This window comes from Microcebus murinus, chromosome 9 (genome assembly GCF_040939455.1).
Source record: "Microcebus murinus isolate Inina chromosome 9, M.murinus_Inina_mat1.0, whole genome shotgun sequence".
Lineage (NCBI taxonomy): Eukaryota > Metazoa > Chordata > Mammalia > Primates > Cheirogaleidae > Microcebus > Microcebus murinus.
In genome coordinates this window covers 22321248-22347636 of record NC_134112.1, presented here as the reverse complement: position 1 = coordinate 22347636, position 26389 = coordinate 22321248, and the positions used below count along the sequence as shown (strand labels likewise).

The 26389-nt window shown below is 34.8% G+C and overlaps 1 protein-coding gene across 3 annotated transcripts in view; it reads left to right on the top strand.

The window, feature by feature from the left end:
* ZNRF2 (zinc and ring finger 2) overlaps positions 1-26389 on the top strand; it is a 96409-nt gene that overhangs the window by 35361 nt on the left and 34659 nt on the right. For all 3 annotated transcript variants that reach the window (XM_012735871.3, XM_012735870.3, XM_076006334.1), the window contains exon 2: positions 15374-15469. In XM_012735871.3, the coding sequence (XP_012591325.1) occupies positions 15374-15469 (96 nt within the window). The remainder of the gene's footprint in view (positions 1-15373; positions 15470-26389) is intronic.

Below are 26389 nucleotides of genomic sequence, written 5' to 3'. Positions count from 1 at the left end.
TTATTCAGTAAATATTTGTTGAATACTATACTTTAGCATACTTCTGTAAATAGGTACCTTGATATGAAACATGAAGAAGATGTGTTTTTAAATTATTCTTTGTTTTTTAGTTCAGCAGAATCATTTGAGATATTTTGTCTTTATTTGAAAGTCCTAAAGCTATTATTTGATTGATAGTTTCATTAAGACTATAACTGCACCTGTTGCTCTTGAATAAATTTTTAGTCTAATGAATTTGTTACCTGGTTGCTACACATTAAAAGCAGTAATTTTGTTTTCACTTATATTTTAAAAAGACAAGAAATTTCAGTAAAATTCAATTGAACCTTTAGCAAATAGTTTTTAGGATAGCTAAAACATGGTAAGGTGACAGATATAAATCTGATAGGAATAATATGCATGTCTTATGATTGGAATCGTATGTATACCTTACAAAAAGAACCAAAAATGAAGCAGTCAGTTGATAAACAATTATAAGCCATGTGGGCTATATCCAAATTGATACTCTGGTTCTGGAGCTCCTTCTTAGTTCTTTCATTATATATTGTCTGTAACTGAAGGTAATTGGGTGTGTGTATGTTTAGAAGCAAATATTCTCGGACATTGAACTTAATTGAGAATTTAAGCTATGTCGGTACAGATTTTTCCTAGTGTTTTGCTTTAAGCCAGTAAGTGTAAGCAGTAACTGTAGTGGTTAGAATTCGTTGTAATGGTTATTCTGAAATCCATTGCTTAATTTTTTTTTCTCTTCATATGACCTCTACAATATAATATAAGGCCATGGCAAAACTACCATATGGCTTGTATGTTATGGTCCCACAGGCTAGTGGGCATTATACATTTGAGTAGTATCTTAGATGAGAAGCTGTGGCTCAAAGGTGCTTTTCTCATCTAGTTTGTGAACTCCCAGAGCAAATGCCATTACTCCAACCTTCCCCCTTCTACACCCCCCAACTGAAAGAAAGTTTCCAGTGTAGAGTCTATTGTCCTATTTATGAAAATAAACAAATAGACTCTTTTTTTTTTTTTGAGACAGAGTCTTGCTTTGTTGCCCAGGCTAGAGTGAGTGTCATGGCATCAGCCTAGCTCACAGCAACCTCAAACTCCTGGGCTCAAGCGATCCTCCTGCCTCAGCCTCCCAAGTAGCTGAGACTACAGGCATGTGCCACCATGCCCGCTAATTTTATGTATATATATATATATATGTTGGTCAGTTAATTTGTTTCTATTTATAGCAGTGACAGGGTCTCGCTCTTGCTCGGGCTGGTTTCGAACTCCTGACCTCAAGCAATCCGCCCACCTTGGCCTCCCAGAGTGCTAGGATTACAGGCGTGAGCCACCGCACCCGGCCACAAATAGACTCTTAACTGCTGTCGAACCTCATGCTCAGTTTCAGAAGTGCCTTGCATTTGTAGTCAAGTTCTAAAATTGCCCCTAAGAATGCAGAGACTAAGTTACCCTTGGCACTGAAGCATCTTCCTCCTTTTCTGTAGTGAGCTTGTTTCATATCAGTGAAGAGTAAAAACTACTTAACCTCTGTGTGTCTACCTTTTGGTCATTCTGTACTCCAGTCTAACCTCCTTGCTCAGTGGTGATGTGTGACCATTTTGAGGTTCCCTAGTGGCAAAAGATATTTAGTATATTAGATTTTACAAAGCCCACTGATCCCTAGGTCCTTGTTTTATTATTGGCATACTCTCTCATATTATAAATTAAGGACACTTTGTATTGCCACATGGATTTTATTTTGTTTTCTGTGGGAGTTGACTACCATAGTTTTAAGTTGGCTTTTTTAACATTCTAAATAGTGATTTGATTCTTCTGTTCCCCTTCTGCAGCTGTTTGGTAAGAGCAGTCACATTGTATCCTATTTGACATTCTTCTATAAAATAGATTTAATTTCTTAATTCATTCAAACAAATTCAAAGGAGAAATTCTTATTTGTTTTCCCAGGGAAATACCCATGTTGCTCAAGATGACCTTTATAATCAAGCTGCAATTTTCATTATCAGAATTATTTTCTATACATTTTATGGGGCACATGCAAATTGTAGTGACATGGAAACATTTTCTGTCAATTGTAGACCACCAATAAAATCTTTTATAGTTATTCAAGTCTATTAGATTAGCAGGTTATATATATTTAAAATAATTTAGACAATAAAAAAGCCAAAATATAGGATGAGAAATAAAGCTAAAGGGATATTTTTGGGAGTAGGGTAAGGGAGGTTAAAAAAGTTGACAAAATCGATTGATAGGCTAGAAGACAATAAAAGGGTATGAATAATAAATAAGAAAAGCAAACGGGGTATCTTTGCAGTGTTATATGTAAGATTGTGAATGTGCCAAAGACAGAAATGTATGCATGCTTTTCTTGGCATTTTATGTGAGTTAAGCAGTGCTGTAAAATTTTTTCAGTGGAGGGGGGAATTATTGGATGGCAAATACTTACTCTCTGAGTTTTTGAATAGTTTTTCAAATATGGGAAGTACATTTGTTAAGATGTCCAGAATTTGATTGCAGTATGGATTCTAATTTATTCATGGTACCTAGTATTATTAATCCTAGCCATTTATTTGTTGATTTTTGCCACTGTCCATAAGGATTAACCATAAGGATTATCTCTTGAAAACAATCTCAGAATAGACCCCTCCGCTGATGGTTGCAATATTATAACATTTTTAGGTATAAGGTATATTGTAAATTGTTAGTTTAATTGGTTATAAATGCTTATGAGAGGTCTGGTAAAGAGATGAATGGGCTGCAGAATGTAATGAAAAGAGTCCTAGTTCCATCCCTACTGCTGACTAGTTTTATGACTTGGCAAGCATTTTTACTTCACTGGGTTTTCTTATCTGTGAAAGAAGATTAGAGTACCTGCTCCCTTAGGGGTCTGTTCACATTCTCAAAAAGCTGAGTCTAAATGTTGTGGGAGTAATTACAGTGAACATGGAGAAGTAGCTCTTTTTGGACAACACTGAGGGCATCGTTAGGTGCATAGTATAAAACATTTAAAAATGTCTGATCTCATAAGATTTTTTTTTTTTTTTTGGTCAGGAGCAAATAGAAGGAAAAGAAATTACATGTTTTCAACTATAAAGACACATTCAGGGCATATCTAAAGAAACTTTGTTAAGACATTTAATGAGTCATTTCAGCAGACCAGTATCTATAACATTAGAGAAACTCCACTTCTTTGGATAGCCTTTCATTCATTCAAATATTCGAGTGACATATGTGTCATAATAGGCAGACTATTGGTTTGGGACTACAAATATAAATTAAATCATAATTTTCACTTAAAATTACTTCATTTCCTTTTACCATTCTCATCAGCAGTAGTAGTTCTAAAAGGAAAATATATGGAAAAAATTAAGTAAAAGAATGATCACAAATGGATAGTAAAAACTAATGATTTTCTCTGATGGACTGAAAATATGGTCCTGACATAAACTAATTTTTTCAAGAATGTCTGTTATGCAAATTGATGTATACCAATGTTAGTTTTGTAGGTTCATCAAGGATTGCTTGGGATGATTGATTACAAAATTAGGTATTTAGGCATTTAGTCTGGTAAAGTACTGACTGAACAAGGTCAAAATGTATTCTGCTATATTGTGTTGTTGGAACATTTGCTATTCTGCCATTTTAATTTCGTTAGGGATATTTCTGTCCCTTGTTAAGTAACAGTCATTTTTAAAGTATAGATTTTACTTAGGCATTTCCCCTTTGGCCTCTTTAGCATCTTTTCCCATATAGGAGAAGATAAATTGCAGCTGATCCTAACTGTAGTAATTTACATCTGATCCTACCTGTAGTTAATTAGGTTAGTTAGCTTGCATTTTCTGGGGAAGTTTTTTTGTAACAGATAATGCTGTATTTGCCGAACTCTGAATATATCCTACTAGCCTATAAAATAAGTCTTCTCTTTTTAGGCTCCAGACCTTTTGCTATGCATTATATATTATAAAACATCTCTGCTTATAGAAGTTGATTTATTACCTCTCTTTTTATTGGCATATTTAAAACAATTATACCTTTAAACTGAATTTTTAAAAAAAGCAGTGCATTTTTTCAAGCAGTGCTTAGAGCTTTACTAATTATAGTTATAATCACCAGTAATTAGAATTCCCTGGGTTGTGTGTGTGTGTGCTTGTGGGCGCACAGTAATATAAAAGTGTCAAAAGCCAAGTTGCTGGGGCAGAAAGCTGGAAAACTTAGGAATCAGAAGAGCTGAGTTTTGGCAATTTTGATTTATTTTCGCTTAGATCTATATTCTCTTCAAGCGAGCAGTTTAAACCAAGAGAGTCTATAGGCTCCTTATGTTTAATATTTTTTAGTTCCATTATTGCAGATAAGAAATGACAGCTACTCTTTTGTATTACCTGTTGTGGCAGATGGAGGTTACTTGCTGTAATCTCTATCATTGATTCATTCCATTGATTGTCATACACAGTGCATGTTTACCTAGGGAAGATTAAGCCCATTGATCATTTCATTCTAGAGATTATTTAAATTAGCCAATTAAATTACCTAACTGAGATCAGATGGAATAGAGCTTTGTTTTAGGGACAGTATAAAGGAATAGTTTTCATTTGGGGGGAACTTGCTGGACTGCCAGCTTTGGGTAGAGAGAACACTGGTGACCAGTGAGGATAATAGGAGGTTGATGATATCTGGAGGAGGGGTAGAAATTTTGGATTGTTATAAAGGTTAAAATAGAACGGTCCAAAAGTCTGACATCTATTCTTTCTCCACATCACCCAATATAATGTAGTTCCTGGTTGTCTTTTTTTTCTCTCTGGACTTGCTAGTAGTTAAGAGGATAGCTTCTCCAGTGTGACTTTTTCTGGTGTCTTTGTTTGTAACTATCAGGAGCTCTCATAAGCAAGTTGTATTTAGGTGACTTGTTTGCAGTTGTAGATTGATATGTAAATCTCATAATAGGGCCTGGTACTTTCATCTTCTATCATCCCAACAGATTCTGACTGGAGCAATTTTTCTACCACCAAAAAATCAAAAAAATTTCATCTTTATTTTTCCTATTAATAGCTATATTTACCAGACTCAGGTTTAGGATCAATCCCTTTTTGTTTGTAGTTGATTGCTAGGAGGAAACAATGTACAAATACTGAATAAAAGTAGGGTTGGGCCACTGGAAATATAAAGAAGAATCTTTTTGCCTTAGTCATCCACAGTGGAAAATCACTTGGTATTGACATTTACAGGTGCTGATGTTATTTATTTTACTATGTAAAGTAACTTTGATATAGCAGTATGTGTCATTGAGTCAAAGAATGACATTTTAAAACTACTGTTGTTAAGAGTTTACAAAGAATAACTTGTCTGAGAATTGAAAAGGGGAAAAGTTTCATAAATGATAGCCACTATTTACCGATACCTACTATGCTGCAGGCACTTTATATACATCGCAATATTTAATCTTCACCAGATTTCTGATGTATAAGTAATATTATCAACATTTTATAGGGAAAAGGTCAGGTCTAAAGGACATAAATGCCTTCCCCAGGTCACATAGCCTATATGTGGTAGAACTGGGATTTGTACCCAGGTCTTTGGGGCTTCAAATTCCATATTTTCACTACACTATTAAGGCTCATAAGGAGATAGAAATATAAATAAGTACAATGCTATGCTGTGTTACAGTATTGGAAGTATTGTTAAAGTGCAGAAGAGATACAAAGGGATAGTCAATGATTAAATCTGCTTTGGGGGTGGAGCATTTAGAAAAAGATTCCAGGAGAAGCTTAGCAGGATTTTGGTGACAATCTAAAGTTCCTTAGGGTAGAAGTGTAAATATGTAGAAGAGAGGGAGTAATGGCATTGTTTCATTATCTCTATACATGTTTTTTCCTCTGTTTAAAAAGAGCAGAGTCATCTGGCTCATCTCTAATGTTCATTTTCTTCCTTATAGTCCCCCTTGGCCTTTTATAAACCAGCATGAGCCTGCTGTTCCCTTCCCAGTTTTTGTTAGTTCAATCGTTTTTACAGTGTTGGCATTTATAATATTTACATACTGTATTGTAGAGGTAATTCCTGTAGTTCTTTACATTTATTTCTGCAATTAAATGGAATCATGCATGTGTGTGCTACCTCTGTGTGTGTGTTTATTTATATATTTATTTTTTTAACCACAGCTTGTCTATTCCTGAATTATTTGTTTTGATTCATCTCTTGGTTGTGTCCTGAGTCTTTGAATGATTGAGGATATAAATTTTTTGAGTCCCAATATATTTTCCCTTTAAGAGTTCTGAAGATTTCCTCTCCATGTCTACCAAGTGATACCTGTATGTTATGTATATATATATATAGATTCGGCTCTCTATAGAGGGAGAAGGAAACAAATTGTGATTTCCTTTAACTTCTCTCCTGTGAGGGATATGTCCCTTATCTTAGTGGACTTCTTGCCATAGAAGTTTCTTGAGAGAGCGCATAGAAGGAAGATAAAGTTTTTGATACCTTGCCTATCTGCAAAAAAAAATGTATTTATCAAACAAGTGTGAGTATGTAGTCATTTGGGTACATAGTCTAAGAGAAATAAGTTTTCTTTCAGAATTCTGAACTTAATGCTTCATTTGTCCTCTAACTTCACATGCTGCTGTTGAGAAGATCAGTGCCATTCTGATTATGAAACAGTTGAACCTAGACTCTCCAAAAATATTAGTATCGTGGAAGACAAAAAAATAAAATCTGGGATATTATTGTAGATATTTTACTCTGATCTTTTTGAAAACTTTTAGATTTTGTTTTTTATTTCTAATCTCTGTTATTTCATGTAATGTACCTTGGTATGGTTATTTGTTTTCATTCATGTCATTTATATTCTTTCAGTCCATATACTCATGAACTTCAGTTTGGAAAAATATGTTATGTCTTTGACAGTTTCTTCCTCTTTCCTCAATTCTGTGTTTATGGTTGGTTGGATACTAGACCACATAGACTGATCTGATTTTATTATCTGCCTCCTATTTGACTTTGGTTCTACTTTCTGAGAGATTGACAAACCTGTGTAGAGTAATGGTTAAGGGATTTAACTCTAGAGCCGGAAGTCCTGTTTGAATTCTGCTGTGTGACCCTGTACAAGTTACTCTTTCTGTTTTTATCTATAAAATATTAGTACTTATATCAAAGGTTATAGGGATAAATGAGTTAATTCAACCAAAGTGCTTAGATAATTTCTTGGTACATAGTAAAATTTAATTGTTATTGTTATCATTTGGCATCATTATTACCTCAAGTTAATATTCCAACTATTTGAATTTTTCTATCAAATTTTTAATTTTTTAAGAGCTTTCTTTTGGTTCTTATTTTTATAGCCCCTTTTTCTTATTTCATGGATGTGATATCATCTTGAATTATTGGGATGATTGAGGAAATTTGGAAAAAGCCTGTAACATAAAAGAGAGGAACCAAAACAAATAAGTAGAACAAAATAAATTGGTACATTTTTAAAACCTTAAATAGAAATCTTATTAATAATTATAAGAATGAGGGGTAGGGATTGGCAATGTTGAAGTTTTCTTCTGTTACCTACAGAAGACTTTTATCTTTGTTCCCCTGGTCTATTTATTTGTTTTGATGACTGTCTTAAATATTAGAGACTTTTTTTCCCCAAATTGCTGCATAATTAGGTAACATGTCCTCTGTGCATTACATCAGGGCGTACATGATGTCAGTTTGCCCTTTTGTTGGGGATACTGAGTTTTAACTTTGGTATAAGGCAGTCAGCCTTAAACCAGCCTTTCCATTATAAAAGTACCTTTTTCTCTTAATTAAGTGATCTTGGGTTGATACTTAAAGAATGTGTAATTATACATACATACTCTTGCATTCCTTTTAAATTTAATATATTATAATTTACTATGTCCTTATTTTGATTCTCAGTCCAAATTTGGTAAGAAGAAGCCCTTTCAATCTGGCTTCTGTGCCTTTTATATGTCCATATTAGTTTTTGAGCACTTATTTAGTATGGCAGAAGGGTAGAAAACCTTTTCATGTTGGAAGGCTGATTAATTTAGCTGTAATCAAATAAGGCTGCATTCAGTAAACTTCAATTAGATATCCTTAAAAATGTACATTATTTTGTAAAATCTGACTACTTTGTACTTAACAATTTAAAAAAATGAAAAATATGTGTTAATTTTAAAGTTAACCTTTTAATGAGTTTCTTGTGTCTGCTTTTTGTTGGAAAGCATTTGAATATTTGGTTACAGTTTGGAGACCCACAGTTTCAGTTGATCATCTAGATGAATATCAAGACCTTAAGGGGGTCTTGATTTGGGTGAGGTAGGAGAATGTGGAGTCACAGCAATAAGTTGTGTAGAAAAGAAAGCATTTTTAGAGTATGTTGCCATAGGCATGGGTATTCTGCATTTTTCCATATTTCAATTAGATCTTTCTTAGCATCAAGCAATGACTAAAATGTCATCTACTAAGAGCTCAGTCAATTCCATCTGTAGTTCTTTAGGTGCCTTGGTGGTATCAACTAGGTGAGGATGACATGCTAATTTGAGTGATGTCTTGATTCTCAAAGTTAGTGAAACTTTCATTGTATTCTCTAATTAATAGATCTATAACAGCTATGTATTCTTCAAATGCTCCTAACATATTGTCCTATTCATCAGTGACCTCTGCTAACTGGGGAAAATGTTCATCCAAAGTTTTCTTTTGAAAAAGAAGTGTTTTGAAAAAATATAGCTTTTTTCAAAATGCATGGATTTTTTGCCACATGCCTTGCAAAGAAATATTCAGTAGTTTTGATTTGACATGATATCTCACAGGAATGCTGGATTCCTGTAAAATCTTTCAGTAATTCACATTGCTGATTCTGTTCTTTATAAAATTTAACTATCTGTTCTCACAGAGATAAATTTTTGGCTAACACCTGTCCTTGTGATAGCCAACACAATTTGGGATGATATAGCAAATCCACACTGAATACCCCATCATTCAACTTTAGCGTGTTACGAAACTAAAGATGCCTTGTTGCATTTGCATGAATATAGTTGACAATACTTATAACTTTTGCAAAGTGTCACTTAAAACAGTAGCTTTAGCACAGAGATTTTGCTGATGCAAGATACATCAACATCTGTATCTGTTAATATACCTTTTTTATCTGTGCAGTAAACCCTTCATGTTTTCCTGTCATGGAAGGTGCACCGTCTGTACATACACTCACTAAATTTACCAAATTCAGTCCAACTTCATGACATTTATCTTGAAAGTTGTTAAAGGTATCTATTGCCCTTGTTCTGTTCACAAGAGTGCCCAAAATGAGTAACTCTTTGTAGCAAAGATAATCTTCTGTCATGACCCAAATGAAGTATAAAACCTGAACCAAGTCAGTAGTATCAGTTGATTCATCCAGAGAGATTGAATAATATATATTTTCCTTTTGAAGTATTGCATGAAGTTCTGTTATGTTGAAGGCTAATTCATGCTGCCAGTCAGTTATGGTTCTCCTTGAAAGAGGCAGTTGTTTGTACTTTGAAATGTTATCACGGTCTAAACATCCCACAACTTCAACAGTGCATTCTTTCACAATTTTTGTATCACTGAATGGGTTCCGTTTCCCCCCCCAAGTATGTAAGCTACTTTATAAGTTGCTTTAGTGGCATTATTTCCAGGTCGTATTGCTGCTTGAAAGAATTGTCTTTGCTTTTACTTCCCATCTTTTAATTTGTGCAATACAACTTTTCATGCCTCTCCCTCTAATTTAAAATATTTGTGGTCCTTATGAATGTTATAATGCTGATGAGCTTTGAATTTCTTTAGTGTTGATGTCGTAGTATCACAAAGCAAGCAAATCTTTAGCAGAAACAAGATAATATTGCAATTCCCAATCCTCATTAAAAAACTCTTTTTCCTTCAGCATTCTCTTGGTCTTCTTTGACGTGATAGACTGTTAAGCAGACAAAATTAAAAAATACTGTTGAGCTGTGCAACTATTCACAATTCCACTTCAAGCAGAAACACAATGCACCATTGTCAAAAGCTGATAACAGACTGGCATACTTGATCCATAAACTCTCACCAACCAGCCTCATGCAGTAGTGGCACCAGTCAGGCACGGGAAGTTAGAACTAAATCATGAGCGTATCAGCTGTCAATTTAGCCCCTATGGTTTATTAATGTTCTCATTGTGCCAAGTCAATCTGGGAGGATTATTTCATTGAAACATTTTATTTTTTGGTATTTTAAATATATTTATATTTAAAATAAAGATATAAAAGAAAAAACATGTTAATAAAAATAAAAGGATTTGTTCTGTAAAATTTGGATTCAGTTAAAAGGCTGCACTTAAGGGCCTAGAAGGCCACATGTGGCCTTAAAGCCTCAGGTTCCCCACATCTGGTCTGGTGCAAGAAGATATTCTAAGCTCATCTTGTACTTTCCCTGCCCCAGGCCTAGAACCAGCCGTTTCTCCAAGGAGCTCTGGTTTGTTTTTTGGGAGGAATAATACTTAGAAACCTAAGATCTGGGGGCTGGGTTTGCCTGTGGCTCTTGGAGTGTCATTGCTTCTAGGTCCTTTTAGTGGGCAGAGCTAGGAAGTTTGTGTGTACTTTTCTTTGTGATTACCTATTTGATATGTAATTAGGTTCATTTGTTTCTATTTAAATTTAGAGATTTTCTACTAATTCTTGGTTTTTATTTTTGAATATGTAAATCATTAACATTGTTCAAAAGTCAAATAGTTTATTAAAAGGTATAGACATGAGTACCATCTTCCCTGTGTCTTTCACCACATTCTTACCATCTGTAGATAACGTGTGTAAACCCTAGTTTGAAGTTTATCCTTCCTGTTTTTCTTTGTGCAGCTATACACATGCATTCTTATTTATTCTTCTTTGCACAGTAGCTAGCATAACATATGCATTCCTTTGAACCTTGCTTTTTTCCCCACTTAATATAACCTGGAAATCACTCAGTGTCAGCTCATAGAGATCTTCCTCATATCTTTTTTACAGCTGCATTAGTACATCCATCACGCGGACACATCATGGTTTATTTGCCAAATCTCTGTGATCACTTAAATTGTTTTGAATATTGTGCTATTTCAAATAGTGCCATGGTAAATTAATGTGCATGTGTATTTTGTATCATTGGGGACATACCTTCAGTGCACATTTCAAGGACCAGATCAGAAGAGATAAGTACATATGTAGTCTGATTAGATATTGACAAATTACCCTTTCATAGAGATCGTACAATTTTGCAATCCTACCATCAGTATATGAAAGTATCTGTCCACAGCCTTATCAACAGTGTGTTCTCAAGCTTTTTTTTTTGAAACAGGGTCTCACTGTGTTGCCCTGGCTAGAGTGCCGTGACATCAGCCTAGCTCACAGCAACCTCAAACTCCTGGGCTCAAGCGATCCTCCTGCCTCAGCCTCCTGAGTAGCTGGGACTACAGGCGCTTACCACCACACCTGGCTAATATTTTGTTTCTATTTTTAGTTACTTGGCTAATTTTTTTAATTTTTAGTAGAGATGGTCTCATTCTTGCTGGAATCTCACTCTTGCTCAAGCTGGTCTCAAACTCCTGAGCTCAAGCAATGCTCCTGCCTCAGCTTCCTAGAGTGCTAGGGTTATAGGCGAGAGCCACCATGCCCACCTTGTTGTCAAGCTTTGAGTTTTTGCTGATCTAGGATGAGAAATAGTATCTCAGTGTAGAGACAAAGCAGAGCCTAAAGGAGAACACAGTCTACAAGAACCACCTGGATTTCTAGGTACATGCAGTGAATTAAAGATGTATTTCTCTCTCCTCCCTCTTATACCTACTAAAATGAGAGTAAGGAAATGTAAAGAACTTGAGTAGAAAGTGCTTCTTTTATTCAAACACTGTAGTTTTTTATTTATTTAAGGGGCATATGCATATCTTTTTTTTTCTTGGTGAAATGTCTGTTTAGAACTTTTGTCTCTTTTTCTAACAGTATTTGGTTTTATTTTCCTCAATTTTGAGAGTTCTTTATACATATAGTCTATGACTTACAATGGTTTGACTTGTGGTTTTCCAACTTTATAGTGCAAAAACAATATGAAAGTAGAAACTATACTTTGAATTTTGAACTTCGATCTTTTCTTGATTTAACAATGTACAGTATGATAATGTCACGGTGCAGGGCCAAATCATCTAACACAAAGCCTATTTTATAACAAAGTGTTGAATATCTCATGTAATTTATTGAATACTGTATTGAAAGTGTTCTGAGCATGTTTAAGGTAGGCCTGGCTAAGCTATGATGTTCCGTAGGTTAGATATAATAAATGCATTTTCAATTTAGGATATTTTCACCTTAATGTCGTAAGTTGAGGAACATCTATATGTTAAGGATATTGTCCTTTTGTTTTTGACATATATTGCAAATATTTTAAATTTATCATTTGTCTTTTGAATTTGCTTCTGGAGTGTTTTGCCATAACAAATTTTTTTTTTTATTGCATGATGCTTAAGAGGTGCCCTAAAAAGCTGATTGGAAGCTTTATGGGAAAGTCTAGGGCATATTAATTGGCAAGAATTTTGATGTTTCATTCTGTGGAACCTTTTGATTTCAGAGAAGAATCTACCAATTTCTCAATGGGTATAGATGGGACAAGGAGTCTCAATGGGACAAGGAGCCTTTTTCAGTGTATAGATCTTTATTTATTCCTCTGTTTTCCTCCCTGCCCATTTCTGTGCCTGGTGTTCTCAATTCTGAATATTCTTTGGTTCTTTTCTTTTTTCCACAGTGAAACTCCATTCTGCTCTTGTAGGAGTATGGTAGGTGCTTGGCTGTATGTCATAGATTGGGGACCTGGGGATCTGGTTTTTTTTTTGTTTTTTGTTTATTTTTTTCTTTTATAGACAGTCTTGCTCTGTTACCCAGGCTGGAGTGCAGTGGTACAATTATAGCTCACTGTAACCTCAATCCTGGGCTCAGGTGATCTTCCTACCTCAGCTTCAGGCATCTGCCTCAGGCACTACAGGCACCTGCAACCACACCCAGCTATTTTTTTTTTGGTAGAGACAGCATCTCACTATGTTGCCCAGGCTGGTCTCGAATTCTTAGCTTCAAGTGATCCTCCCACTCCAGCCTCTCAAAGTGCTGGGATTATAGCTGTGAACCACTGTGTCTGACTGGATCTGTTTTTTATTCAGTCTTTCAGTCAATCTAGATTTTAGCCTCATGCATCACCATTGTCTTAGGAAGTCATGGAGCTATAGATTCCTGAGTCCTTTGGGAATTATGTAATGAGAATTGGCTTACTTCTGCATGCACTTATGATGTCTGTTTTCTCAGTCCTATTCCTTTGTATTTTTATATACCATTTGCTGCTGATTCCTCTCATGTTCTTCTTTAAACCATTTTTATTTACTTTTATTTATTTTCATTTTAGTGGGTTTTGGGAGGAGAAAGAGACACATGTGTTTAATTCACTATATTTAACTAGAAATCCAGGTGATTCTTTGTACATGATGTTTATCTCCTTAGGCTCTGTTTTGTGGATGGTTGGATGGTTCTCAATGAGGCTTTTTAGGTTCATAGTGTTGTACTTTTGTTTGTTGATTTAGGATCTGTTTGCCAGTGCTCAGATAATTCTGATCAGTAGCTGCAAAATTGGTTGCCTCTTGCCCTTTTATGCCTTGTTTAACTTCAAGGAAGCAAATTTTTAAAATTTCAAGCAAAGGATTTATTAGTTGGTCCCTGAAATCCGAAGGCTGCTTTAGGGTCTCTCTGTCTTCTCACTAGTTAGTCAGTTTCACCGTATTTGATGCAGTCTTTTGTTTGGTTATTACAAGTTTTTATAGTTTTATTTTAGATGAATTCTCTTTCCTTTTTTTTTTTCTTTTTCTTTTGGTGGTTTTCAAGAAGTTGAAGTAAACATACCTTCATCCCTTTCTTTTAAAATACATATATTAGTAATATAGTTTGAAAAACAGTGTTCAAAATCATCTATTTCATTTAAGAAATTGAATACCTGTATGAGTAGTCATGCCAACACCTTTTTCCCAATCCTGTGTATGAGGTATGATTCTAGTCTGACTCATTTGGTTGCAGTGAGTTTCATGTCACGGTGAAGGGAGGACAGTTCCTATAAGAACATACATGAGCTAGAACTAGAGATCTGCCAGAATGTTTCTTTCACCATCTGTCTCATTGTCTCTCACAGTGCTGCTGCCTCTGTCTATACTTCTGCTCCAGGACCTCCATGTGGCCCACTTTCCTGTGCTTGCCTATAGTTTCTGTTCTCTCATAAGTTCAGCTTATACCTGAGCCTTCTTGGACACTTCAGTCTCTCTCTTACCTATATTTGACCATTCTGCTTCAGCTCTTTCCTGCTTGCCAATGTAGTCTCTCACTGTTTCTTAATCATATTTCCAAGAAGAAAAAGGATAGGCCCAGCCCATCTTTTTGTTCCACTACTGATTTGTCCCTGGCCAAACAATAAATTGGCTGTCTGGGATCACATGTCCAGACAGCTTAGGGATGTGGTGAGGGGTGGGGTGGGAGCAATGGGGCAGCAGGGAAACATAGTATTCATGTTTATAATGACTGTATAATGACTGCCTAAGCAGCAAGGAACCAGGGGTGGGACAGTTCACCTTTGTAAGTGGGGGATGGTAAGGTAGAGCTGAATACACAAAATATTCTCTTCTCCAGTATGTCAGTTTATTTTTAATGGAGTACTTTAGGCAAATACTTAGTATTGCAGATTGAAAATTGTAGGAAACTAGCAGATTTAAAGTGTCAAAATTGACTGCAAAAACCTGCCCTGGTTCAATGCTAATTTTCTGTTTGCATTATGACTTTAGTAGTATGGTGTGACAGAAAGACCATTAAACTAGAAGTCAAGACCCTTAGATTCTAGTCCTATTTTTTGCTGTTCTGAAAGTGTTCACACTCTTTGTCAAATAAATTTTTAAAAGATTGATGGGGTAGAATAGTTCTAAGGTACCATCTGGCTATAAAACCTTGTGACTCAAAGTATATTGTACCAAGCTGGGAAAGATAATTTCTACAAGCATGGTCAGGTTATAAAACTGTAATGTAAAATCATAAGTATAGGTTAATATAAAAAATTAGAGAGAAAAAGAGAATAACTGGACCACATTAAAAAGAGATGCAGGAGTTTTGTAGTGGGCCACGCCCTCCTTATTTGAACTTGTTTTATTTGAAGATGAGATGATTGTCATAAACTGATGTAAGTCAGAAGCTCTTTTTCCAATTTGAGTTGCACATAAATAGTGCAGTGCATTACCATAAGTGTAATACTGAAGTTTGAAATGCTTTTGATTGTTCACGCTTTTTAAAAACCACAGTGGGATATTCAGAATAGTTAAGTAACTTGGATTTCTTTTACTTTTTAGGATTTAAGTGCCCTGTATGCTCAAAATTTGTACCCTCAGATGAAATGGATTTGCATCTCGTGATGTGTTTAACAAAGCCAAGAATAACCTATAATGGTAAGTCCAATGCTTTAAAATAATATTTAAAGTTAGATTTACCTTACATTTTATGAATTGCATGTTTCAAGTAAAATCTAAAAGGCAAGGAAGGATCTTGTTTTCTCTCTTTATTAAAGCAGTGGTTCTCAAAGTTTTTGGTTTGTGGACCCCTTTTCAGTTTTAAAAAAATTATTGAGGACTTCAAAGAGTTTTTGTTTATGTGGGTTATATCTGTCAATATTTATCATTAGAAATTAAAACTGAGATTTAATTTATTCATTTAAACAAATATAATTATGTTGACATAATTTTTAAATGAAAAAAAGTAAATTTTCTAAGATAAAATATTTAGTGACAAGAGTAACATTGCCTATATTTTTGTAAACTCTTTAATATCTGGCTTGATGACAAAGAATTCTGACATCTGCTTCTGCATTCAATTTCTTGTGATATGGCATGTCATATGTCCTCTGGAAAACTCTATTGTTACTCTGGAGAGACTGGGAGTGAAAAAGGCAATGTCCTAGTGTTGTTATGAAAATCATTTTTACCTTGTTAAACTAAAAGAGTCTCAAAGACTCCCCCACTTTCCCTACTCTACAAGATTCTTTGGACCACACTTTGAGAACTGCTGCATTGAAATAAAGTCTTTCAGGTCAGGCTTAAGTAAAAAGTAATGTTCATAGTGGCCATTTTCAAAAGTAAGCCTTTATGGTTGAAACTGCAACTTTTCTTTTTGTTTAAGAGTATATAGTAAATGAAAGGTACATATTGAGGAGTAGATAAGATAAAAATTTATTTAGTAAGTATAGTAAATAGGTGGCTAATGAGAGAACAAAAAGGCATGAAGAGAGACCAAAACTCCACCTATGCTACGCATATCTGACTCTGTCTTTCCTTCCATAGACAAACAAAAAATTTCAATCTGTGAGCCCTGAAGCTAACTGGTATTTTAGTTTGTTCTGGTGCTTTAGGCTATGCCATTCCTTCCTGATCAAAATCTCTGTATAATATGTTCAAGAACATAGGTGAGATTTTCAGTGTAGTCTTGGCACACTTGGGGGGAAAAATCTAATAATTCTGTCCTGACTAATAAATAGAATAAAATAAAGGAAAAATGAAAGGTTTTTTCAGAATTTTATGAGTAGAAAAGCAAACTTCCAAAGTTTAAGAAAAATGTCTGATTTTTGTTGTTGTATATTTTATTTGAAATAAAGTGAATAGAAAGAGTACCAGTTACCAGTAAATATTATAGCAGATTGGCTTATTGCAACAAATATCTTTTGAGCACCTGTTATATATTAGGCACTATGTTAGGGACTAGGGGTATAGCAATGAATAAACAGATACAGTTTATAGCCTACTAATGATCACTGAACTAAGATTTATTGATTAAATAAAGGTATTTCATGAAAAACATAGTAAATGTAGTAGCACTTTGTTAACTTAATCTGAAATTTCTCCTCTGGTAGCAAAATTGTTAGGAGGGGTAGAATTCAACATTGAAACAAGCATATTACTTTAGATAGCTTTTTGTAAATTCATCTAGAAACTAATCCCTCTCTTTCTCTCTAAGAAGGTAATGTTTTAGCCACACTATTACAGTAATGACATTAGAGCACTTTTCCCCCATTCATTTGCCAATGAATATATGAAAGTGGCTTTTAGCCATTACTTCGAATGGTAAATGTACCTGTTGATTATATCCTAACCTTCCTGCATTATGAAATTGAATAGGCTATTTTGCATAATCTAGTTGAAATTCAGTTAAGAAATAAAAAGTGGTCTTATTCAGGTTCAAAATTTAAGGCTAAAAGTGTTTGGGCTTGTTTCTCATACTTCATTATCTTACCATTACACTCCATAATTATTTATGTTTAATACAGGTGTCTTTAAAATAAGTATCCTTAAATTTTAAGCCTGTGGCCCTGAATTTAAAAACCACAAATATATTTCCTTTGACTCATATAGCAATATATTTATATGCAATGTTGGTATTCTGTACATTTATTTTTTGTGTAATATATCTAGAATACGGTCTTATTGTAATATTTGGCAGTTTTTAATTTCCTGATTTAACTGTGCTCAAGTCATTAAACTTTTCTACTAGATCACTTTTTCGGTGTCTTAAAGAATCAATATATAACCTTTTGCTTAGGGATACTGTAAACTAAGGATTCAAGTTTTAAATATTTGACTGTATTCCAATTCAGAAATTAGTAAGCTTCATGCAAAAAGTAAATAAAATTGTAGCCATTCTTAAAGTAGCTGACCTGAATCTTTAAAAATTTTCAAATATACATCAACTTTGTAAACATTCACAACTTCTTCATAAAAATTATATATAGTTTTAGAAGTTTTAAAAGCAGCCTTTGGACAGTGGCCAGATATGGGTAAACAAAGAAGAAAGGAGCTTTGACTAAACTGATTTGGAGAGTTACAGAGAGGTGGCAGATTGGCAATGTGTTTTCCTAAGGGAATTCTAACAGCACCTTGTTTTAAAGACAGAACTATGCCAAAACATCTATCATAGGTGATGAGTTTGTATGAAAATTGGCCTCTCTAAGCAAGACATCTAGGATTATTATAAAATTTAGAACAAGGTGAAGTCAGAGAATCTCTAAATCTTTTTAGTCCCCTGGACTCCTCACAATTTTATATATGAATTCCTAAATGTTGATTCCATAAAGAGAGACACATGAGATAGATTGGGCCTCTAAATGATGTTAATGCTCAGGCAAGAAAATTTTTTTTAGCATAGAACTTATTAACTTAACATTTCTTTGTAGCCTTTCCTAAAGTAGCTAGATCTGAGATTTTACAATGTATTTGTTAAGTGAATATTAATTTAACTGTCTATAAACATTCACAGGTAGCAAAGAGAATAATTGGGCTTGTTTTTCAGGCTGGATATATTTCTAGATAAACTCCTGAATAGGATAAATTCCAGTAATAAGTTGGTAATTTGGAGTTTCAAATTCATTCTCACAGTGATGATATTTTAAATATTGGTTTAGTTTTCAGCCTAGCCCAGATAATTTTCTTATCTTCTTTTAATTCATAATATATCTGAACACTCAAATTCTAGTAATGAAAAAGAAAATTGGCTGGCTCGGTGAAAGATCTCAGAGCTTAGGCAGCTGTCTCAGCAGAGGTTCAGGTAGAAGATCCCAGGAAGTCATAGCAGGGAAGAATTCCTGATGAAATGGGTGGTGGTATCTGTTGCAGATCTATTTTGGCAGAATGGAAAAATTTCATAATGCCACAGTGAGTGTTCATCAACATAGAATTGCCTTTAAGTTAAGGACTGCCTATTTCATATACTTTTCCCTCTTTCATGTGCTTCACTGTTTAGTTTATGGACCTAGTAATTCCTTGTATAATCTATGAACCTAATATACATTTTACAAGTATAGAATCTCTCTACATTTCCATGTTCTTCATCTTCTAAAATATTTCAGAGCAAACAAAAAAAATGAATTAAATATTATTAGCAAATCCTTAGTCTTTTTTTAAGTTTTGGTTTAAAATGTATTATAAATATTATATATATATATAATCATACATATTTATGGGGTACATGTGAACATACAATGTTTAATAATCAAATCAGGGCAATTGGAATATCCATCACCTCAAGCATTTATCATTTCTTTGTGTTAGGAACATTCCAGTTCCACTTTATAGTTATATTGAAATATACAGTAAATTATTGTTAACTATAGTCACCCTATTGTACTGTTGAACACTATATCTTATACTAACTGTATTTTTGTACCCATTAGCCAACCTCTCTTTATTGCCCCCTCCCCACTACCCTTCTCAGCTTCTGGTAACCATCATGCTCTCTAGTTCCATGAGATCAACTTTTTTTTTTTTTTTAGCATCCACATATAAATAAGTACATGCAATATTTGTTTTTCTGTGCCTGGCTTATTTCACTTAATATAATATCCTCTAGTTCCATCCATGTTGTTGCAAATGATAGGATTTCATTCTTTTTTATGCCTGAAGTACATTCCATTGTGTATATGTACCACATTTTCTTCATTCATTCATTGATGGAGACTTAATTTATTCCATATTTTGGCTATTGCAAATACTGCTGCAGTAAATGGGAATGCAAATATCTCTTAGATATACTGATTTCCTTTCATTTTTATATATACCCAGCAGTGATATTTCTGAATCATATGGTTCTATTTTTAGTTTTTTTGAGGAACCGCCATACATTCTCCATAGTAGCTTTACTGATTTACACTCTTAGAGGTTCCCCTTTCTCCTCATACTGGCCAGCATCTGTTGTTGCCTATCTTTGAATTAAAGGCAACTTTAATCTCAGTGTGGTTTTTTTTTGTTTTTTTGTTTTATTTTGTTTTTTTGAGACAGAGTCTCACTCTGTTGCCTGAGCTAGAGTGCTGTGGCATCAGCCTAGCTCACAGCAACCTCAAGCTCCTAGGCTCAAGCGATCCTCCTGCCTCAGCCTCCTGAGTAGCTGGGACTACAGGCATGTGCCACCATGCCTGGCTAATTTTTTCTATATATTTTAGTTTGCCAATTAATTTCTTTCTATTTTTAGTAGAGACGGGGTCTCACTCTTGCTCAGGCTGGTTTTGAACTCCTGACCTTGAGCGATCCTCCCACCTGGGCCTCCCGGAGTGCTAGGATTACAGGCGTGAGCCACCGCACCTGGCCCTCATTGTAGTTTTGATTTAGCAAATTCTTAGTCTTGAGTGTATTGATCTTTAAACTATACTGGATCATAGTATGTTTGATATTATCTAAAGTTCAGTTTTTACTTAGACTTCTGTGATTAAAGGCAATAAGATTTATTTATATTTAAGAAATCTTTGTTTTATTTGTAGTTGGTACTGTGTGTGTGCTTGTGTACCTAGAAGATGTGCAACTTGAAATAAAATTGTCTTCTGAGAGTTAAATTATAAGCTTATGTAGTGCAAAGCAGATCTGTTCAAAATCATCTGAAACAAAAGACCAACTCTATGGACAGAGCGAGATGTGACTATTACTCTGTTAAACATATTTAAAGAAATCTTGAGTCAATTGGAAGGCAACTTGTTCTGCAATATAAGTGAGGAGGAAAAAGAATCCCAATTTCTATGGTGTCCATTGGAGAATTTATCTTATTAAGGTCACCCAAATATTGCACATGTGATTATATCTGGCAGTTAGCACACCTTGTTTCCAGTTGCATATGTAGCCTTCCAGTGATCTGAATTCCCATATAGCATATTTGCTGGAGAGAGCATATTTTTTCCTTCTGTAGATATAATATGGCCTTCCAGGCAGTTGAGATTACTCATTTTAAGTCATAATTGTGCTTTCTGCCTTATATACTGCATTTTCCTAGTTTTAAGATTTCTCCACACACACTTATTTTAGTCTTTCTCAAATTGGCATGTCTCTTATAATTTAAGTATAAAAAGAGAGAGGGAAAGAAAACTTGCCAACCTCCAAGCAGAATTTTAAATAGGAAGGTATAAGTTATTGCCTGAGTATGTGTGATATTTGCCTTCTATGGCAGGTTTCTGTGGTTGAGTTTTAACTTAAATGTGAATCCCTAATTGTAGTTTTAAGTGAGTTCATAAGGATTACATTATGAGGTAGCATTTAAGTGAAGAGTTATATTTTATACTACAAATTGTCATCCATGTAGTGAAATTAACAAGCAATAGAAAGTGTCAAATCTCTGGTACTATATTACAGAAATCTCACAGCAGGTGATATCCCAGAAGAGCTTAGCAGAAACGAAAGAAAAACTATTACTAAACCCACATGGGATTCCTATAGAAAAATATAGTCTTTATTAAAGGTGGACTTGTGATGAAAAATGACAAATATATGAGCAGTGAGAGTACATATGATTAGAATTATTACCCCAAGAACTTTAAAAATTACTATAAATGTGTCTATTTTCAAATCATTAAAATTATAATGGATGAACAGGAAACAAGGAAAAAAATAGGACACTGTGAATAAAGAACAGGAAGGTTTGAAAAAGACTCAAACTCTTTAGACATTAGACATTGAAATTCCTGAATAATAGGTAGGTTAAGCAGCAGATTAGGTAGAGCTACAAAGAGAATTAGTGAAAATAAATCTAAGGGAATTATGCACAATGGAACAGAGACAGAAGGAGGAAAAATATGAGAGGTACATGGCACAGAGCCTGGAAAGAGAGTATCTACCATATGTATAGTAATCTCAGAAAAAGAGATGGAATTGGGGAAAGACAATATTTGAAGGGAAATGGCAGAGAACCTTCTAGAATTGCAGAAAACTAGAATTCTGAAATTGAAGGAGCACAATGATCCTGACTGATGTAAATAAAAATAAATCCATAACTAATCCATAAACCAAATACCAAACAAAAAGAGAAAAAATGTTAATGTAACCCCCAAAGTAGTAATTTACCCTGTTCCACTTGTGTTAACATTTCTAAAATGCTTTGTGTGTGTGTGTGTGGAGTAATTTGAAATTTAGCAGATGTTTATAAAGATAATGGATCAGAAATGGTCATATAAGAAACTTTATCATAGTTACAGTGTCATCCAGTTACCAAAATTGTAAGCCCATTTTACAGGACACTAAATTAAATTTAACTGCCCTTTTGTAAACACATAACTACCCAAAAGTAGCACCAATTTGTGTTTAAGATGTTAGGAGGCATGGCAGTACTTGTTACAAAGTACAAAATTGGAATTTAGCTTGTTGAGTTAAGATCCCAATTCTGTCGCTAAATAGTAGTGTAATCTTGGTCTTGTTTTTTTTCTCCTATAAAAAATGGTACTAGAAATAGAACCTATCTTCATATGATAGGGAAAACTCCCCACCCCAGGGCCCCATGGCTAAACTCACTACTGATTAGATGTAAAGCTTGTTGCTGATTGGATATTATTAAAGCTTGTTGCTGATTGGATGTAAAGCTTGTTGCTGATTGGACACCTTTTGAATTTCACCAAGGGTATAAAACTGCAGGAGAATAAGGAAGCAGTGCTTAGAGCCCCTCTGAGCCCAGTGGCAGAATAAAGGCTAATTCTTGGACTCTCTGTGTGCTGCTGGGTTCTTTCCCTGGTTAGTCGCTGTTACACTTGCCAGAACACACAGAGTTAGTGTGAGGATCAAATGAGTAATCATGTGTAGTTCTTCACAGGTAGTGAATGCTAAGTAAATAAGACCTATTGTTATTACTAAAAAGTATTACCTTTAACTTTGAGAGGTAAACATATAGTAAGTGCCCTATTATCTAACATGCTAACATATCTAAAATTCTTCTTTTGAAAATTTTATTTTAAAAATCCCATGGTGGTTTAAACTCAAATTAGAAGTCTAAAAGTCTTGCATGACATTACTAGTTCTATAATATATAAGGGTGTAGAGGGTAGGAAGATGAATAGAAAACTACTTGCTATCATGTATCAATTGTATTCCTGCTTTTTATAAACAACATGATGGCCTACATAAATCTATAATCTGAATTTTAAATTTGATGACAGGCAGATTACTTACTAGAATTCTAGTAGAAATTAATCTTTGAGGAAGCATAGACCCTTTCATAGTCTGTACAAATACAAATGCTGTAAAAGTACATGGATAAATGTGTTTACGTTGAGGTAAATTCTTTCTTTATGGCTTATTTAAAAGGAAATGCATAGGAGAGAAATTAAAATAAAAGTAGTTCAGTGAGGAAGTTCTGATAGATCTCTAAGGCATGAAGTAGGTTTCAGATTCCATTTCTGATTTCATTAATAACATTTGATAAGGAGGATGACTTTTGTTTCCTATATTTACTGATTCTTAATTTGCTCCATCATTTCATAGACCTTTGTTAAAACCCTGCCATTTTAGGGGATTCTCCTTTCCCTTCTATCACTTTCATAAGGTTGATTTTTGTATCACTCCAACATTCCAAGAAAGCTTGCTTAAGTTTAAGAAGAAATCAGAAGAAAAAACAAAACAGAGAGTGCAAGAAACTAAGTAAAACATAGCTGTCCTTAAATAGGAAAAGCTTTTTTCCCCTGGTCATGGTTGTTATTTTGGTTAAGGGGGATATTGATAAAATCTCATTTTAAAGGAATTCTAGTACTAATATTAGTAAAATGCATTTCCACATTTATTTCATTTTTGTGTTTCCTCTGTTAAGGAGCAAAGCTAGGACTCAGCCCACATCTGTCAACAGTTTTACCCTTTCACAAAATTAGTTTGTGTATATATATATATGTAGTAAAGATAAATTAATCTTTATTTAGACATTTAACTTAGACCTAAAAGGATGAAGAAGATTTAGAGAGAAAGGGAGGACATGTTTAAAAGTAACTAGGCAGGTGTAGTTGGGAGTAACAATGATAAAAGAGGATCGGCCAAGTGCGGTGGCTCACACCTGTAATCCTAGCACTCTGGGAGGCCGAGGTGGAGGATTGTTTGAGCTCAGGAGTTCGAGACCATCCTGAGCAAGAGCAGGGCACCCTCTCTACTAAAAAAAATAGAAGGAAATTAGCGGGACAAGAAAAAATTAGCCAGGAATGGTGGTGTGTGCCTGTAGTCCCAGCTACTCGGGAGGCTATGGTAGAAGGATCACACCTGGGAGTTTGAGGTTGCTGTGAGCTAGGCTGATGCCACGGCACTCTAGCCCAGGCAACAGAGTAAGACTCTGCCTCAAAAAAAAAAAAAAAAAAGAGGATTGACGGTCAAAAGCTAAATTAGGGCTGTATAATGAAGTTCCTTTATAAATTATTTGGAACTTGGAAAATTAATCTTGCATTAATATGCAAAAAAATTTGTAAGGAAAAGAATTTCTGTAAACACCAGTTTGGAAGGTGGTTCAATATTTTACATGTGCAGGGTCTGGGTGATGTATTGGGAGGAGAAAGAAACAAATGTCAGAGGCATTATAAAGACAGGGTGAGCTGTATTTACTGATTGCTGGAAACTCTGACTCCTTTAAATTCTACTTGAGGGTGGGCAGTGGACTCAGTCCAGGGATAAAGAGATTATAAGAGAGTACCTATCTGCTCTAAACAATATGCTAGGCATGTTGATCTTTGCAAAATGTGAACATTATAAAATGTGATTTTTTTTTTTTAGGATTTTTCCAAAAAGGAGGAGTAAAGATATTACAAAGGATTGTTGAATGTTTTTGATAAAGAAATTTGATAAAGAAAACTAACAGTATATTACTCACCGATAGCTTTTGTAAAGGTCAGTACAGTATTGAGTTCAAGAAAGACTTTAGAGGCCGGGCGCGGTGGCTCACGCCTGTAATCCTAGCACTTTGGGAGGCCGAGGCGGGTGGATCGCTCAAGGTCAGGAGTTCAAAACCAGCCTGAGCGAGACCCCGTCTCTACCAAAAATAGAAAGAAACTAATTGACCAACTAAAAATATATATACAAAAAATTAGCCGGGCATGGTGGCGCATGCCTGTAGTCCCAGCTACTCAGGAGGCTGAGGCAGTAGGATCGCTGAGCCCAGGAGATTGAGGTTGCTGTGAGCCAGGCTGACGCCACGGCACTCACTCTAGCCTGGGCAACAAAGTGAGACTCTGTCTCAAAAAAAAAAAAAAAAAAAAAAAAAAAGAAAGACTTTAGAGAGGATTATTAGATGGTGTGTGAATATTTTTTCAGCAACCATTTATTACTTGTATAAAACTTTTCAAAGTGCCCTCCCACCCCCTTGAGTCACTTTTGTCCTGATAATCCAAAGTACTGGCCCTGGATTTGCCTCAGAGGTGGCCTTGAGACAGATCTTCCCGGCCACTGAGTGGTTCGGTTTCAGGGAAGGCAATATTAGCACAGTGGCTTTGCTTTTCTGGGGAATTGTTTTTAACTGTCAACATTTTAAGTATATTAAGGTAACATAATAAAAATAATAAAGGAAATATATTCTATCTAGTCCCATTTTTTTTGCCATCTAAATATTTATACTACATTTATGATTTGCTTGATTTCCTCCATTTTCCAGTAGACTGATTTTGGGATATCCAGACCTTGACCTCTCAACACCTTCTAGATTACTGTTACTGTGTCTCCTTTTATCTTAATTCCTTTAAACTCTACTCCTCAGCATTCCCCTCAATTCCTAGGCTTTTCCTTGTAATGCTTTTTAGTATGAGGCATCTTTATATAACTGAAAAATCTTTGACTTCAATACCCAGGTCCTGGTTTCTAAATATCACATTCTCTTGTTAACCACTTTGGTACGTCGCTCACCGGCTGCGAAACCTTGCCCACAGCCGGCACTCAGTCCGCAGGATAGTTTGTGCTGTGCATTGACAACAAATCCGTTGTGCTCTTGTGTGATGAGGAAAGCTTTAAAGCACTGAAAGCTTGTTTTACTTTACAGACAGCTTTACTTGTAAATCAGAATAGGTAACATATGCATACATGTTTTTATTACGTTATTTTTAAATGTTCACAATTTTATTTTGATAAATGAAAAATTAGAAAAGTCGCTGTGCGCATTCATCTGTGGCTGTTGACTATAGTCGACGCTCATACTGAAGTGGTTAAAGGAATCAGGCTCCTTGGAGAAATGGCTGATTCTGGGGCTGGGGCGGAGAAAATGAAGATGAGCCTGGAGTACCTTGTAGTGTCTGAAAGCTAGGAAATGCTCAAAAAACAAAAACATAGGCCATGTCAAAGGGACACAGGAGCCCCCTGAAAGGGCTCCCAGTGCCAAAGCTGGAACAATTTGAGCAACAAAATTAATATATCATGGTATTGGATTCCAACCCAAAGGATAAAATAAATATATCCAAGTCCATACTAAAAAAAATAATGAATGAATGAATAAATAAGTAAATAAAATCTATCAGGAACAGTGAAAGTTTAATCATAACATTCTCATTTGTTGGGACGTAAAATAATTTTCTCCCCAAATTTTCTAATGTGCCACATGTGCGCTCTGATTTTAAGTAGCCCCAG